Raw genomic sequence first — 16,568 nt, forward strand, 5'->3', positions numbered from 1 at the left:
TTGTGCAATAAAAGCATATCACCTTTCTTCAGTCAAAATATTATTGCATGTTAATCCACGTTGTCTTGGGGTGACGTTATGATGTGTATCCCATATCGCTGCCTATGCCCAGAAATTAATTTTTGTGCCTTTCTATGCCTCTAAACTGAGCCTGAGAGGGAGAAGAAAAAACTGAGCAAAACTTTCTCAAAGCAGTTTGCAGCTTGTTCAAGGTCACATAAAGATAGGAGGTTTTTTTTCCCTTCCCAGCTGCGGCAGGGGAGCGAGGAAGCACCCGGCTTGCCGTGTTCCAGTCAGCTTTTGGCCAGTTGTTTCAGTTTCTGGTTCTCCGGAGAGAGACTGAGAGTTGGACTTTGCTTTTTTCCTTCTCTAGAATTCCGGATTTTTCTCCCTTTGCTACTGGACTGCTTTTCAACCTCAGAGCACATCGGGAGGACTTTTCGTTGGGCACAGAGGGTCTGGCCCTGGGCCAAGCCCCAGCTCCGAGGAGACCAAAGGGAGGACTCTAACGCTTTCCCAGGTTTTTCCTCCACAGCGAAAGATTTTACCATTTAACCTCATTTTCCTTTCCCGTGTGTTTGTTAAATAAATAGTTTTATCTTCTTCACTTTCCTTCGAGGAAAATTTATTTTTTTTTCCCGAACCTGGTGGGGGAGGGGTGGTTGTGCCTTCTCTCAGAGTATATATTTCTAAATTTGGCCAAACCGGTACACACGTGAAACTTGATGGCTTGGCAGTTGTGTAGGATGCAAAACCTTCCTGAACTGCTGGTTGAGATACTAACAATCTCCTGATGAGAACATACTGTTCTCTGGGTGTAGTGCTTTTAATATCTCTGGAGAGCAAGGAGCTGGCATGCAATCAATCTTAAAGAAGTTTGATAATCCTAAGCATTGTCTTGGAGAAAATGTCTTCTACACAGCTCTTACCAGGCAGTTTAGGTTCTTGGGAAGTTAATGAAAAAACTAATTATGTGTAACAGGCTTCTCTGTAGTAAGGTGGCTTCCACTGGAATATCTATGGAAAGGAAAGCATGAAAGCCGCTGTCTTGCTTTTTTGGGGAGAAAAAGATTATTTTCTGACAACATGTAACAGTGTACGGGGTAGGATTGTGCTTCTCAGCTGTTTGAATTTAGGGGTCACTCAGCTGTTTGTGTTGTTTGATGTTTGGGGATATCAGTGGAAGAGTTTCTTACGGCTTGAAATCTTTTGGTTTGGTAGGTGCATTGGTTTTGGGGATAGAGGGAAAAGTATTGAGGATGACAAAACAGTGAACATGAGCTGCAGACATGCTGGTCTTAAGTGTCTTTTCTTGTGTCTGCTGACACTTAGAAGCAGGTTCCTGGCTGTGTTTGAGTGTTGAATTATTTTGTTTAGTTGTTGCAAAATGTCTACAAACTGTAACTTGAAAAACTGTTACAGGTAGAAATTCCCTTGTCATACTCTTCTTTTTCTCTTTTTTTCAGTACTTTTATTTCTTATAGAGAGATAAAAGCTGGTTTCCAGCAACTGTGCTGTTCTTCCCTCCTTGCTTTGACTCCTAGAAAAGAACCAAGTGTCACAGAAATACTAATTTTTCCCCTTTCCTGCTGTTGTTGGTCAGGTTTTGTTCCCACTTGTACGTGGTGCAGGGAAGAGGGAGGGGGAGGAATTCGGACTCACTGTGCAAATACATACAGACATACTAATCTAAATTGATGCCTCACTGAAAAAGAATCACAGATGAAGCAGGCAGCCAACGATGGCTCACCCACAGGCTCTCTTAGTGCTGGAAAACTTCATAGGTGGCAAATTTGTTCCTTGTTCTTCCTACATAGACTCCTATAATCCATCCACCGGAGATGTCTATTGCAGGGTTCCAGACAGTGGCAAAGAAGAGGTGAGTACTATCCACAGATAAAAAGGAGTGAAAAATGTTAAATGCATGTAACAATAACCTTTTGGTGAGAGAAGCTGAAGGTGAGAGAACAGAAAAATGATTACTTCAATGCTTAAACAAGTAACTTCTTGATTATATTGTAGTATTGTGTAATCCACAGCTGCGGCAGCAAATGCTGTCATTTTTTTCATTTTGCTATTAGAAAGTTATGGTCTGGATTCTAAGCTGGTGTGAATCAACAAAGCTTCAGTAACTTGAATGGAGCTTCTTCAGCTCACATGGTGGGAGATGCCTTGTGCATAAGTTAACAATAACACCCAGACAGGCTGTAAATACAAACAATCTGTAAGTGAGAAGAGTGTTTGTTGATCTTTTCTGTAAATAAATTTAGAGGCACCATATGCAACTAAATGTGTTCTTCCTTAGTGTTTTGATGATCTGCAGTTTTCATTTAAAAGGATTTTTGGCTTGGTGTCTCTTCTCTGAAGATGGTAGAAAGCTTTCAGACCTCTCTGGTTTTGAGATTAGCAGTTGGATATTCACTGGCTGTAATGAAGTGGCTGTGATGAGTGCATTTCCTTACAACATACCCTGCATCCATAGGATTTTCCTGGTCTTGTGCTCTCTACTGGGGTGAATGTTTCCTGGAACTTTGTACATATTCAGGTGTGGATGGGCATTGACATTCATCAGGGGTGCTGCAGTTTCATTGATACTACTTTATAGAGGGCCTACAAGTCTATGTCCAAAATAGTATTTCAGACTTACTGAAGGGGGAAGTGACTGTACAAGCTTGGATAGCACAAGAGGGCTTGGAAAATACTGTCAAATACTGACAGCACTTTCAAAATGTATTTTTAAACAAACTACTACTGTGTGTAGCTGATCCCTTCACTTGCATTTCAGCCTTGTTGACATCCTTTCTCTTTGCTTCTCTCTGCAGAAACCTTTGCACTGTAATTTCAACTGGGTAAATATTTGTTAGATGCTGATGACCAAGGGTTAAAGAGTAACAGGTTGGGTTTGTTGGAATACATCTGTGTAAGTTCATTTCTCTCTTTAATTCTGCCTGAAAAGAATGCTGTTTTATGTGCAGGTGCAAATCTTCCTGTCCAATCATTTGCAAAATTGTTAAAACCAGAGAGATCCGAGAATGCCAGAGGCTGCTGGTTACTCTAGAGATCCCGTTCAAACATCCTAAGAGTAACGTCTTCTCTCTTTCAGCTTTCTGAGTCAGTGGTTGTGTGTAGCGATGGGAACCCAGTTTAAAGACCTGTAGATTTGGTGAGTGATTTAGTCCTGCCTTTAGATACCTGTACACAAAAAAGGTTGGGCTCTGCAGAGCTGGCATCCGCTGGTGACTGATGGAATGTGCTGAAGAAAATGCAATCACATACTACTTGAGGTTTACCTAGAGATATCAAAGTAAGCATCTGACCCGAGTTCAACAAAGGGCTCAGGATGCTGGTTTCTAGCAAGGCTCAACGTCCAGTTGCATATCTTCTTGGTTAATTTTAGTGGGAAGTTAGAAGGTGACACAAGGGGAGACAGTGAGTCTGTTGCTGACCCTGGAGTTTAACACCAGGTCAGCTGCTGTGGCCATTTCAGCCACCTTCTGCCAAAAATGCCAAATGTATTTTTTTTCTAGGGGTTAGTTTGTTCCCCAGCTAGATGTCTTAACTTCTAAATAGCAGTACCACAGCAAGCTGAGTAGGTGCCCTGTATCTCCAAAAGACAGGCTGATGAGGACTAATTAGTGCTGACAAATACCTACTTTAAAAACACTTCTCTTTAAAGAACCTGTCTCCTGCACATCATCCCCTGCAAAAGCAAACATCATGTCCTGAGGGCAGTTCAGTTTGGGGTATTTTGATAGCAATCTTTTACGATGGGTCTGGATTGTGTGTTGTTTCTCTGTGTCTGTCTTGTGCAGAAGAGGAAAGCAGAAGGAAGTGTTTCAGACACGAGTTCATAGTTGAATTCTTACGCGTGTTTTCTTTGTGGCTTGACTTTCTTTGCTGCTTTTTGCTAGTCAAACTAAGTAACTGTTTAACCTTTGTGTGCTCTCTTACTTCTCTACAAATCTCCTTTTTTCCTCTTACTTTTTTTTAGATGAATCTACTGCCACTTAATTCCTTCCTTTGCTAGTTTTCTCTTGTGCCATCTGTGAAAAAGCAACATTTTTGTCCTTTTAAACCCACTGAAGGGTTAAAAATGCAGACCGTCTTGACTGTCTCCTTTCCTGGGAGCACCTGGTGGAAAAGGCCACAGAGGAGAGGACAGATGAGCAGCATCAGCACCACAGGATGGGAGGGTGGAAGAAAAAGTTAATTAGTGAAGGTGGTATGGTTTCACAGGGGGTGAACCTTTTCAGGGTAGCGTGGCATCTGCCCTGGACTCATTCAGGAAGCTGCAGTTCCCCTTTCCCAGGCCTGGTTTGGTCCTGCTTCAGCTGTTCAGTGGCTGACAGCCTGTTGCCATTGGCACTTGAGCAGGAGGTTGTCGAACTACAGTCAAAAGAGAAGAGTCTGGGTTTCTGAGCATGGCCAGTGATCCATGGGACCCTCTGCATTTTGGTTTATTTCCCACCTTGCCATCTGTACTGGTGTTGTTCTGGCTTTCAAACTCTGGGCCTTAGTTTTACAGGGCCCATTAATTCTGATGTGTGTGGGAGGGGGAAGGAGAAGGGGTAGATAGATTTTATCTTTTTGCTTGCTTGAACTTTTGTGTCATTAGTAAAACATCTTTGGAGTATCTGTAAATTATTTTGTGATGGTTTTTATACAACCTGTCACAATCTGAAGGAACAAATTCGGAACTCAGTTTTGTGGAATTGGTGGAAAGGAGCCTTCAGTGACTTCACGGGAACCAGCAATGTAGCAACATTCAGAGAGGTCATAACGGTCTGATTAATACTACATTAGCATCCTCCTAGTTATTGATTTTGGCAGATTTCCAAAACTGAAGAAATTCTATGAGCAAAATTTTGGGAAATCAGCTAAGACAACTTTGACTAAATCACCACTTGGATGCATATATTAGACATTGGGAGTATTGAATAAGTGATACATAGGAAGCAAAAGTTGGGAAATAGGGCAGTTAATTAAAATATGGAAGGATATTGATGACCATCTTCAGTTAGTGTGAGACTGGTAAACATGAAGAAGGAACTGCTTATAAATCAACAGATGGTAGAGGCAGGTAACTTCCATTTAAGACTCCAGAGGAAATGATTGATGGGAGAGAAAGCCTTCTTCTGAATTTTAATCCTTTGAAGACGGGTCTGCTTTAGAAAAGTGCTGGTAATCTGCCACTGTTCAGAAATATCAGGCTGAAGGACATGCAGCAGTCATGGACATCTCAAGCAAAATACTGATAAGAGTGATGTGCATCTGCTTAAATGCATGTAATGATGCTTATTTGTAGGCTTTGTTAGGTGTCTGATGAGAGAACTGACTAAATCCCGAGTTTAGAAAGGAACTTTTCTTTTTCCTGTGAGGGCATTAATGAGTTTCTAGCTGTGATCAGGTAAGATAAATTTTTTCTCTGAGTGTCCATTCCCTAAATATAGTCTTAGTCCTTGTTTGAACCAAATGGTGGAAATCAAGAGCTAGCAGACCATCCAGTCCATTTCTTCTCCAGCCCTTACTTTCATCATTGCCTGGTGTGGCTGAAGTCCTGTGTTGCAAGGGTTGTGTGTATTTAGACTGAAGGTGCATTTGCTCTGGGGAGATTCTTGCTCTTTCCTCCATGAGAAAGAAGATTCTTTTCTGTTTTGGCCAGTGGCACTTGCTGGTGCCAGTTGATCAGCATTTCTTCCAGGCCTGGAGGGTGGCCCACAAGTTGCTGTAATTTGGAGAAAAGCAAGAGTTCCAGTGGAAGTTTCTTTTCTAGATATTCTGTTTCAATAACACTTCTTGAGTTATGGGATAGTTTCTTGATGACAATGGAGAAGCTCTAAGGAGTTGTCATCTTCCCAGCAATGTCAACTGGATTATTAGTCTCTAAAATACGAATTAATCTGCTGAGTGTTTCATGTTTTCTTAAGCCTTTCATTAGCATTCACCATCCCTCTTTTGCTTTTTTAGGTGGAAGCTGCTGTCAAAGCTGCCAAGGATGCCTTCCCAGTTTGGTCCTCAAAAAGTCCATCAGAAAGATCTCAGATCCTGAACAAATTGGCAGACCTGATTGAACATGACCTGGAAGCATTTGCACAAGCAGAGTCAAAAGATCAGGGTAAAAATTGGAACTGTTAATCTCAAATATAATGTGCCTTGCTGAATATTGAAATGGAGGATTTGGATGAAATTTTTAGTGCGGTATGAACTGTTGGAGCAAATTGATGTGCAAGAACTTTGAGGAGATTTTGGATTTGGGATTGGGATTTTGGACTGGGGTGTTCTTGCTTTTCAGAATTGCTGACTTTGACTTCAATTGTCAGATATTTGGAATGCATTACTAGAGGGGAGCTGTTGTTGACTATGATTGCAGTGTGCTGGGATTACTTGGGCACAGGACAAAAGACATTTCCCAAAACATACACAAATCAACTTTCAGAGCAGACTACAAAGCACTGTTTCTGTCCGTGATGACAGCAGCATGTTTGGTTTTGTTTCAGGAAAAACTATTACGTTTGCCAGAACAGTGGACATCCCTCGGGCTGTGCACAACTTCCGTTTCTTTGCCTCTTCCATCCTTCATCATGTCACAGAGTGCACCGAGATGCCAACCATGGGCTGTGTGCACTACACCTCGAGGGCACCTGTGGGAGTTGGTATGATGATCCTCACATGCCGAAAAGCTTGGCAGAATGTCTGCCTCAGTAGGGGCTCAGCAAAGAAAAGATTTTTTTGAAAGCATTTATTGCCTCTGAGTTGTGTGCTAAACATGGGCACGTCTGCTAAAGCATCAGCAACCTCATGTAAAATCAGTTATGCTACTTCATGGCAAAAAGAATGCATGTCTTAAAAAGCTTAGCCTATAGCTCTCACCTTCAAAATCTCTCTTGTGTTTTGTCTGTGTGTGTCTGTGGGTGAGTATTACGACTGTGGATCTGTGAGATGTGCAGAGAGCACTGAGCTGCTGCTCCTGCGGGGTGAGCGGGATCCCCTTCTCCTTTGGGAAAGCGGGAGTAGTTTGCAGTGAGTCTGTGGCCCGAGTGCACGTGGGTGAATAAACCACTCTAGCTGGGGAATTGCAGAACTCCGCCACTAGATGCTGCTGCTGCTTCAGAAATAAAGTGGTTGTGCTGCGCTGACAAGTAACAGCATGGTAATGATTTCATTATTAGGTTATGTTATATATATATATAACAAAACCAACATATTAAATATATATGAATGCTCCACATTTACACTTGAATTACTTAAAACATTAAATTGGCTGACGTAGAGGACCTTTTAAAAAGTTTTCTTGAGCAGTGGAGGACATGACTTCTGGTAAAATTATTCTCATAAGGAAAAGTCCATCACTGCATCTACTCCATCAAACAGAAAGAAATCATGTGGCTTTTGTGAGGAGTCACACCTGACAATTACGGATTTTTTTTTTTCCATAATTTTCTATAAATATGTAAAGTGAAAATATTCCTAAAAGCAATTACTGAAAATAATTCTGGTCTCTCAGCAATTCATAGGAACAACAGTTTATACAGGGATAAATTTTGGCACTCATAAGTTAGAGTAAAATTTGTCTGGAAGATATGCACTATATGCTATACATAGTTTGTTTAATATTAAAATAAAAAAATAAAAAACAGCTTTAAAGAGCAAGAGAAAGCAGGAATGATCTGAGCTGGCACATTCAGCCTGGAGAAGAGAAAGCTCTTGGGAGACCTACAAGAGAGATGAAGAGGGACTTTTTACAAGGGCATGTAGTGATAGGACAAGGGGTAATGGCTTCAAACTGAAGGAGGGTAGGTTTAGATTCGATATTAGGAAGAAATTCTTTACTGTGAGGATGGTGAGGCACTGGAACAGGTTGTCTGGAGAAATGGACAATGCCTCAACCCTGGCAGTGTTCAAGGCCAGGTTGGATGGGGCTTTGAGCAACCTGGTCTTGTGAAAGGTGTCCCTTGGGGCTTGGAACCAGATGATCTTTAAAGACCCTCACAACCCAAAACACTCTATAATTACTTTCACTTGCTCTTTGTTAACACAAAGTATTACCCCAGACCAGTTGTTGTAAACGATTCTTATGGCTAACCTTGCATTAATGTTCATAGGAAACACTAAAAAACTTCCTGAGAATATAAAATTCTGCCCTGAAGAAGCAGCAAAACTTATTCAGAGAGTTCAGCTGGTCAGTTTTAGAATCATTTGCACAGATATTTTAAGAAGCTATCTCCCTGTGAGAAATGCTGCAAATATATTATTGTACAAGTTGTCTAGAAATAAAAGCCATGGCCAAATTCCTTTCATAAAACGGAGTTGGTGTATAAGTGCTTGAGGTCAGAGAAATGAGTTTTGTATCCCAGCAGACTGACCTCCTGTCTTTGTGTTTTTATTTTGTAGCTGGTTTAATCAGTCCTTGGAATTTGCCACTGTATTTGTTGACTTGGAAAATAGCTCCTGCCATTGCATGTGGAAATACTGTGGTTGCCAAGCCAAGTGAGATGACATCTGTCACAGCCTGGATGATGTGCAAGCTCTTGGAGAAAGCAGGTAAGGCCCATAGCACTCTAAGGAGGGGGAAAAGGGTAGAAATGCTTGTCTGTGCACCACTATTTTTTTTTTTTTTTTGTGGTTGCAGAAAGCAGAAGGTGCTCAAAGGCTTTGGGAAAGACTGTTTGCTGTAGCTGAATGTTGCACTGGAGAACAAAAAGCTTTCCCTGTCCTCATTCTACCCTATCTTCCCCACCCCAGCTATTGCCCATTTTTATCTATTATCTTCTGATGAAAAGTTTTTGTGTACATCCTTTGCCCCTCCCACACTCCACTTAAGGATGTCCTAAGTCTGTGGTGCAAGCAAAGGAGCCGTGAGAGCATAAAAGACTGAGAATCAGCTCTTGGTAACTGTGTCATGGCTGTATTGGGTACACTATTGATTAAAACTGTGAGGACAGTTGCTTCTTCCCTGAACGACTGAACACCAGATCTCTGATGATGCATGTCAGACGAGCTTGGTTAATTAGTGGAATTGGTTTTATCATTTAACCCATGAACCCCAGACCTGTTTAACAGCATGGATTTCAGCTACTACTAAAGTTAAGGGTCAGTATTTGTCACCCTCGAGCTGCTGGTTGCTTTCTAACAAAACACAAGGAAGTGACACCCTCTGAGTGACAGGAAGGGTCCGATGACTGTGTGCCTTTGTTCCCATCAGGGGTGCCTCCGGGGGTGGTGAATGTCGTGTTTGGAACGGGTGCCAAGGCAGGAGAGGCCCTGGTGTGCCACCCCGACGTGCCTCTGATCTCCTTCACGGGCAGCACGCTGACGGCCCAGCGGATCACGGAGAGAAGTGCTCCGCACTGCAAGCGGCTCTCGCTGGAGCTGGGCGGCAAAAACCCCGCCATCATCTTCGATGATGCTGACTTGAGCCAGTGCATCCCCACCACCGTGAGGTCCAGCTTTGCCAACCAGGTGCGTCCCCACCCCTGTAACACATAAACCCCGTTGGCAGCAGGAGGGGCTGAGGGTTTGTGTGCATGGGTGCATCTGCCTTTGGATCTGAACCTCAAATTGTCAAGGTCTGTTTCAAGACCGTGTGTGAGAAAATCCTAAGTAGAAAAATACGAAAAATTTCATTACTCCACAAAGAGGGAAACAAAGTAATAAAAGGCTCTTTTTCGTGCTCTCCATCAGAAGACAACGAGGTGTTATTACTCCTGTCAAAGTAGATACATTTCTTGTCTGTCAGGGAAGCAGCTGCTTTAGGACCCACTGTGCAAGTGGGAAGCCTCCTGATTTGCTGGAATTCAATTAGGGGACTGCCCCCAAAATTTTACCAGCATTGTTCTTCCCTCATCACTACCTGCAGGAGAGAACACCAAAGCCAGGAAATTGTATCTGGGCAAACATTTAGAAAAATAGCTTGGTATCAGAGGGAGATTATCAGGAAATGAAGAGAGAGATCATTCAGAGTTGGAAATCATAATTCCTATTAAAAAATGTTGGAGAAGAAAAATATATAATCAATGAAAAATCTAGTTTATTTATGGTAGTGATTGCATGATCCTGATACTGTTTTGCCTTTTCCATCATATTTCCTTTTTTATCTGGAAAAAAATCCCACTTTGCAGTGCTGGTTAATGTAGTTTTCATTCCTGAGGTTGCAGAGACACAAGTGATCTGGGTTGTAATTCCTAGTACATGTCAATAGTGCAATGTAATATGAACCAATATTGCTGATTTCTTGTTTGTTTCTTTCTTTTTGGTAGGGTGAGATCTGTCTTTGCACCTCCAGGATCTTTGTTCAGAGGGGAATATACAGTGAGTTTTTGAAGAGGTTTGTGGCAGAGGCCAAGAAGTGGAAGACTGGGAATCCCTCAGATCCTACAGTCGATGTGGGAGCACTAATAAGTAAAGAACATCTAGAAAAGGTGATGTTACGTGGAGTTTTTGTGATTTCATCTCATCTTTTAGAGGGCTACAAAAGGTAGTTTCAGGAGTATATGGGAAAGGATCATGTCAGCTCTAAGATTAGCTCTGAGGGACGATAACTCAAAGCTATTATAAGGCATCTTTTTAATGAGGTTTCTGTTGCCTGTGGCCTGGGATCACGTAATTACTCTGAAAAAAATCAAACTCCCTGGAGAAAATAACTTAAAATGACAAAAGAATATTTCCTCCTGTTTGAATGGAATAATTCTAATGGTTTCTAAGTCCTAAATTTATTCTCACAAATCTTAGAGTTCAACAGCATTTTCTTGGATTTTAATAGTCTATTTGCTAGGATCACTTATTTGCCTAATGAGTGACTTCACAAGGTGAAAGTCTTATTTTTACATCACTCTGGCAAATTCTGGGTGTACAAAACACAGTTCCCTAGAACTGCTTGCAGGAATTTGTAATGGTCTGTGTGTGGAGAGCAGCTGAGATGGTGCACAGTTAGACACAGTCTGCTTTAGTGGCTTATATGAAATGAACGCTGTGGTGTCAGAGTTCAGGGAGAGCAGATGCTGCTATCCCAGAACTCTGACGCAAGAAGCAGACCAAAAAACCACAGACTGAGAGAAAGCCAGACCTTTGATGTGCTTCCTGATGCCTCAGCAGGTTCTCCACATTCTCCTGTTCTGCAGTAGAGTGGTAGAAATACCCACTTCCTGAGGTCCTTAGTCTGTAGCACCACAGAGAACTTCCAAGTTTAACCTACTAAGGTGGCTAAAAGAGGAAAAAGATAAGGAAACCTGTGGTATCTCTGTGGTCTTTCTGTAAGGAGAGAAACCAGGCGACGACTGCAGAACAGCAGAAGCAGATCAACAGTACATCCTACATGTTCAAGGTAGCAAGCTTATGCTAGCAGCAGCCATGGAAACATCTTTAATTATTTATTGATGAGATTTTCTGTAGCATTCATGGCTTCATCATCCTAGTGGCATGTAAACATTTAAAAAGTCTTGCCTGTGAGGCAGGAAAATCCCTTGGAGTAAATGAGTGAACCATGGCATGGGATATATGGCAAACTACCCAGGCTCCTGGGAGAAGGGAGGGAGGCTCTGGGACCACTTGTGTTTTCACCAAGGGCCCTACCCTTTTGACAATACTTAGTGGGAAGGACCAGCAGTGTTGTCTGCTAGGCTAGTAAGTGTTAGGAAAGAGAAAACCATTGTTTTTTCAGCAAGAAATACACAGCTTTGCATACAAAGAAGCACAACAACAAAAGTTAGGGAATGGTGCCCTCTGTTGTAAGAGGGCAGCATGTGCCAACTGGAGATGTTCGGGGGCTCCTGCTGATGTGTGAACCCTCTGGATTTGGTGTCCTTTAGCAGTGATGTTTTTCTGCTGCTTCCCCAGGTAAGGAACTATGTGAAGAAAGCCCAGGCTGAAGGAGCCAGAGTCCTCTGCGGAGAGGGAGTAGATCCTTTGGCCCTCCCGCCTGGCAACCAGAAAGGCTATTTCATGTTGCCCACAGTTATTGCTGAAGTCAAGGATGAATCTTGTTGCATGCAAGAAGAGATTTTTGGTCCTGTGACATGTGTGGTAGCATTTGATACAGAAGAAGAGGTGATCAAAAGAGCCAACGGTGTGAAATATGGCTTGGCAGCCACGGTGTGGTCCGGCAACGTGGGACGTGTTCACAGGGTGGCACACAGGCTACAGTCTGGATTGGTGTGGACCAACTGCTGGCTTGTGAGAGACCTGAACTTGCCATTTGGTGGGATGAAAGCCTCAGGCATAGGCAGGGAGGGAGCAAAGGATTCCTATGAGTTCTTCACTGAGGTCAAGACCATCACAATAAAGCACTGACATATATCAACAGAAGTATTTCAGAGTGAAATAAATGACAGCAATTTGAGTTATCAAAAATGGCTCCTTAGAACACAGGCTACTATTGTGGCCATTCCTTTCTTGATCTTTGGTCAAGTAATATCAATGACAGCTGAAAATGACCATCCCAAATGCTAATGTTAAAGGCAGCTTTTCATGAGGTTGGATTAGAAGATCAGTGTGGACTCCACAGTCAACCCATCCCAAGCCAGATGACTTGCCTGTCTTACAGATCCTAAAGCTTTTTGATATTCCTGTCTCAAAAATCTGTCCCTCTAAGGCAGATTGGAGAAAGAGTAATATATGATGGTAGCTCTGGTTGGTGAATTACCTTGAGGGAGAAAGCAGCAAGCACGTGGTGAGGCTGATATTATAAAGGGGAATTAGCTAATTTTCACTCTGAATGGTGTGAAAATCCATCCGTATTGCACTTCGCTGATGTCAGACAAGGATTGATACTATATTACACTGAAAGCCTGAGGAACTACTTTTAACCTACTAAGTGATTTTAAACCATGGGGTCATGACATTCTCATGATATTTAATTATAACCTTCTTTATAGTAGGGAGCTGAATGATCCTAATACCTGTTCTCTAACAGGTATTATCTAATTTTTGAAATTAAAGCCTTTTGTCACTTTGAGACCTCAGTGATGGTGGTTTTTACATCCCTGCACAAAAATATGGCTGCATCACAGACAACATCACTCTACATTAATAAAACCTAGAATTTCCTCCTAAGAGAACTAACTGTTGGAAATGTTTGTCACCAAAATGTAAAACCTCTTCCAACTCTTCCTCATTTGTTAGCAGAGATTTTTTTTTAATTGGGTATCTCACTTACTTACTTGTTTCCTTTCAACAAAAAGAGAAATAGGGTTGGATACACATCAACATCTCTGGATGCCACCTGGTTGCAGGGCAGACCTAGCAGCCAGGCTGGAACTGTGGGCATTTGGTGGAGTTGGTACAAGAACCTCCAGTTGAAGGCATGTTAGGGGAATATGTAAAAAATAGGCTTAGCGAACTGATGTATTATGATTATTTTAGAAATGCCTAGGTCTATTCATGACCATACGGTGGCAGCAAGACACCTGCTTTGGTGCTTTTTAACCCCAGTCACTCAGCTGGGAGGGGAATAAACTGCCATGTCAGTGCATGTTTCATTCTGCCAGTTTGGTTTTTTTTCTATTTACACATCCTGTTTGGAAGAGCAAAAGATCCCAAAAGCTGTGAAACACTTCATTCGTTGGGGGGTGACAGGGGGGTGCTAGGGGCAGACATTTTCAGCAGCTGCAGATGGGATATGACACAATTAGTAGAAATGGTTGGATGCCTTCCCCCACCTGGGTCTAGTCTAGGTTCAGGTTTAATGAGATGAATTTGCTTTCAGATGTTGATTTTATCTTTGCATTAGATGTGATGGGAGATTTCTATATGTATTTCACACACTGGAGACAAAGGCCTGTGCGCCATCTACATGATTCTGGTGCAAGACATCAGTGGTGGGAGTAGTAGATAGGGTGGGGCCAGAGCTCTGCAGGACCCCAGATGTGGGGTATAGAGGTGGTGGCTGTGTGTCCAGCATGGCTCTGAAGGTTTCTCAGAGGTGAACTTCTGGGAAGCCCCATTCCATCATCCCTGTGTCCAGCACCTCAGAGAGGTAAGGGAGGTCTGCTGGTGCTAATGATGCTGCTTACTTTTGGGCAGGAGGAAGAGCCCATGTGAAGATACAAAATATTGTCCCTTTCTGTGTTTTCTGTCTCTAATGGATGGACTCCTTCTCTGGTTAATGTGCAGTTCAAGTGCCTTGCTTATTCTGCTATTTCTTGCCCTTTAAGATTAATAGACATTCATACATGTACGTGTACAGATGTGAGGGTGTTACCCAGTGGGGGAATTTTTTTCTTGCCTGTAGTAAAGGGTAATTCTTGCATTTCCCATGTCCACCTCCAGCCTCAGGTCCTAGCCCCAAAGGGAGCTGCTGGTGCTTGTGCAATGAAGCAGGTGCCGTGGGACAGGTTGCCTGCTTGTACCAGGAGCTCTCTGTGGGCACACAGAATTTTCCTGTATACCAAGAGCTATGAGCATTCCCATGTTTCCAGTGTAGCAATGTGCATGGATAACTGTCTCATCTTACAGATGAAGCAGTCCAAGGACTTCTTGCAGATAATGAAGGTGTCTATTGCAGCTGCTTTATTTCTGAGTTTTCTGCTCTCACTCTAAGTGGAGAGTGAAAAGGATATCCTGGAGGATGAGGCAGACTGATCCAAGTCATGAGGCTGACAGCTCTTGTAGAGCTCTTCAGGCTACACATTCTGGAATTTTCCAACATGACAGTAAAACTTTTTTTTTGTAGACTGCCCTGGCTTGTGCATGAAATCATGTGGTCATTGTGAGGATTTGTTTAATTACTGTTATGTAAATCTCAAAGAGTTGCTCCATCTGTTAATTCTTACTGATGGAGTGAGTACAGTTCTGTTTAACACCAGAAGATTATCTCACTGGTGTGAGATGATTACTTTATATGAGGAGGTATTAATGTATTTTCCACCTTTTACAGCTTTCAGCATAGGGCTATTTTTTTCTATTTCAGATCTTTTCTCAGCCTGTTTATGTCTGTATCCAGTTATTGTATAATGCTTGAAAGCAGCTTTGCTTAGGGAGACTCTGAATGTAGTTTGGAGAGGGGACACATCAGCTCTAATGTTTATATTCAAATCGAGCTATGTCCATGTTCCCACAGTGTTTGTAACTTAGGCAAAGCAGGACATATTTGTAAAACTCTCAGGGATGAAAACAGACTTGACTTTTTGGGTCAAAGAAAGTTTTGTGCCTGACGTAAATGTGCAGAATGAGAATGTAAGTTAGGCTGGTTTTAAAATCCTAGCTTTGATTTTCCAAACTTCAGAAAGCTGTACCTTAAGATTCAACTTCACAGGTAGAGTCAGATACTTAAGATTTTCCTCTTAATAACAACAAAAGAAGGAAAAAGGAAAAAAAAGACAGTGGGGTTGTGAGGGAACTGTGAGGAGTTTCTTCCCAGGCTTGTCTTCAGGGCTGAGGTTTAAGTTTTTGCCCAGGCTTGAAGATTGAGCTCAACACCTGTCTCAGCTCTTGCTGAAGTGTCCAAGTACTTGTCCTCGAGATTCTTATTAAATTTGTGAATTTTATGTGTGGTGGGAGAGTGAAAAAGGAAAATGGAATGAAATTTTCTTAGTCTTAGACCAGGGTCTCACTTTCCACCCTAGCTGGTAATTAAATATGCTATAGAAAGCTAAATATAATGAATAAAGGAAACCAACAACAGTTGCAGGAAATTCTGGGACATTTTCTTCATTGAATTGTGTTCCCCTCCTTTCCAAGCATTTGTTTTTGCACTTGGAGGGCGATGTTTGTACCTAAGGCACAACAATGCCCAGGCGTTTTTCTAGAATACATCAAATCTCTGTTGGTAACACTTGTAATTTAGGTGAAGATCGAGGCATAAGGAGGAAAAGAGGGAAGCCCTGCAGTATTAAAACTGGTTAAACAGGATGCATCTTAATGCAGCTGAAGGCTAGTTATGGAGCCAGAAACTATGTGTATGGTGCTGCCTCCTGAAAAGGAGCAGCTGAAAAGGATTTGGAGATTATGAGGGAAAGCATAATCAGTGTGAGAATACCAGCTCAGCCAAAGCAGCCCAACAGTGTAGAACTCGGCCTGAGCCCTGCTACATCATCACAATTAACAGGAGAGCCAGCATGAACCTGGAGAGAATAAGCAGAAGTGTGCTGAATCTGCAAATAATGTTCACTTTTGTATGTAATATTACTGTCATGTTGTGCATCTAATTCTGTTCTCTTTAACAGAGAGATGTGGAGGGAGGAAAATTATTCCAAATTCTGAAAGAAGTCCTTCTAGTGTGGACTTGGACAATGTGTTGCAACAACTTTTGGCTTCAAAAAACACCTGTTTTACCAAGACAGCTGGTGTGTGTGTGTGTGTGTGTGTGTATTCATATGCAGGGGTCAGTGATGAGTCCAGAGTGGCAGATGCACACTCCTGGGGTGCTGTGTCAAAGAGCAAGTTTTGTCTCTTAAAACACAGGAGGTGGTAGAGCACCCCGGACAGGTGTGTTCTCTGGTGGGTGACGAGGTAACCATGGCACAGCCTGCCCTGTAGCATTTCCCTCTGGCACCAGCTGTCCTTAACAATATCCTAGAAAATGCAGATGCTTCCACAGAAGGGAGCACAAGGGTCCTGGAAGGGCAGTTGTTCAA

General features: G+C 42.4%; 1 protein-coding gene across 1 annotated transcript; it reads left to right on the plus strand.

Moving 5' to 3' along the window:
* The first annotated feature begins 1,653 nt into the window (after positions 1-1,653).
* On the plus strand, positions 1,654-12,951 carry ALDH8A1 (aldehyde dehydrogenase 8 family member A1). Its single transcript, XM_069010724.1, has 7 exons — positions 1,654-1,879; positions 5,968-6,115; positions 6,498-6,653; positions 8,392-8,541; positions 9,203-9,459; positions 10,257-10,418; positions 11,833-12,951. Exons 1-7 carry the CDS (start codon positions 1,742-1,744, stop codon positions 12,283-12,285), a joined length of 1,464 nt encoding a protein of 487 aa, XP_068866825.1. The 5' UTR covers positions 1,654-1,741; the 3' UTR covers positions 12,286-12,951.
* The last annotated feature ends 3,617 nt before the right edge of the window (positions 12,952-16,568 follow it).

This window comes from Aphelocoma coerulescens, chromosome 3, assembly GCF_041296385.1.
Source record: "Aphelocoma coerulescens isolate FSJ_1873_10779 chromosome 3, UR_Acoe_1.0, whole genome shotgun sequence".
In the NCBI taxonomy this organism is placed as follows: Eukaryota; Metazoa; Chordata; class Aves; order Passeriformes; family Corvidae; genus Aphelocoma; species Aphelocoma coerulescens.

Bases quoted from the DNA above. Each gene is read 5' to 3' on its own strand.
- ALDH8A1 (XM_069010724.1), top strand. From the start codon at position 1,742: ATGGCTCACCCACAGGCTCTCTTAGTGCTGGAAAACTTCATAGGTGGC. The intron at 8,542-9,202 runs GTAAGGCCCATA...TGTTCCCATCAG, and splicing joins CAAGCTCTTGGAGAAAGCAG to GGGTGCCTCCGGGGGTGGTG. The intron at 9,460-10,256 runs GTGCGTCCCCAC...TCTTTTTGGTAG, and splicing joins GGTCCAGCTTTGCCAACCAG to GGTGAGATCTGTCTTTGCAC.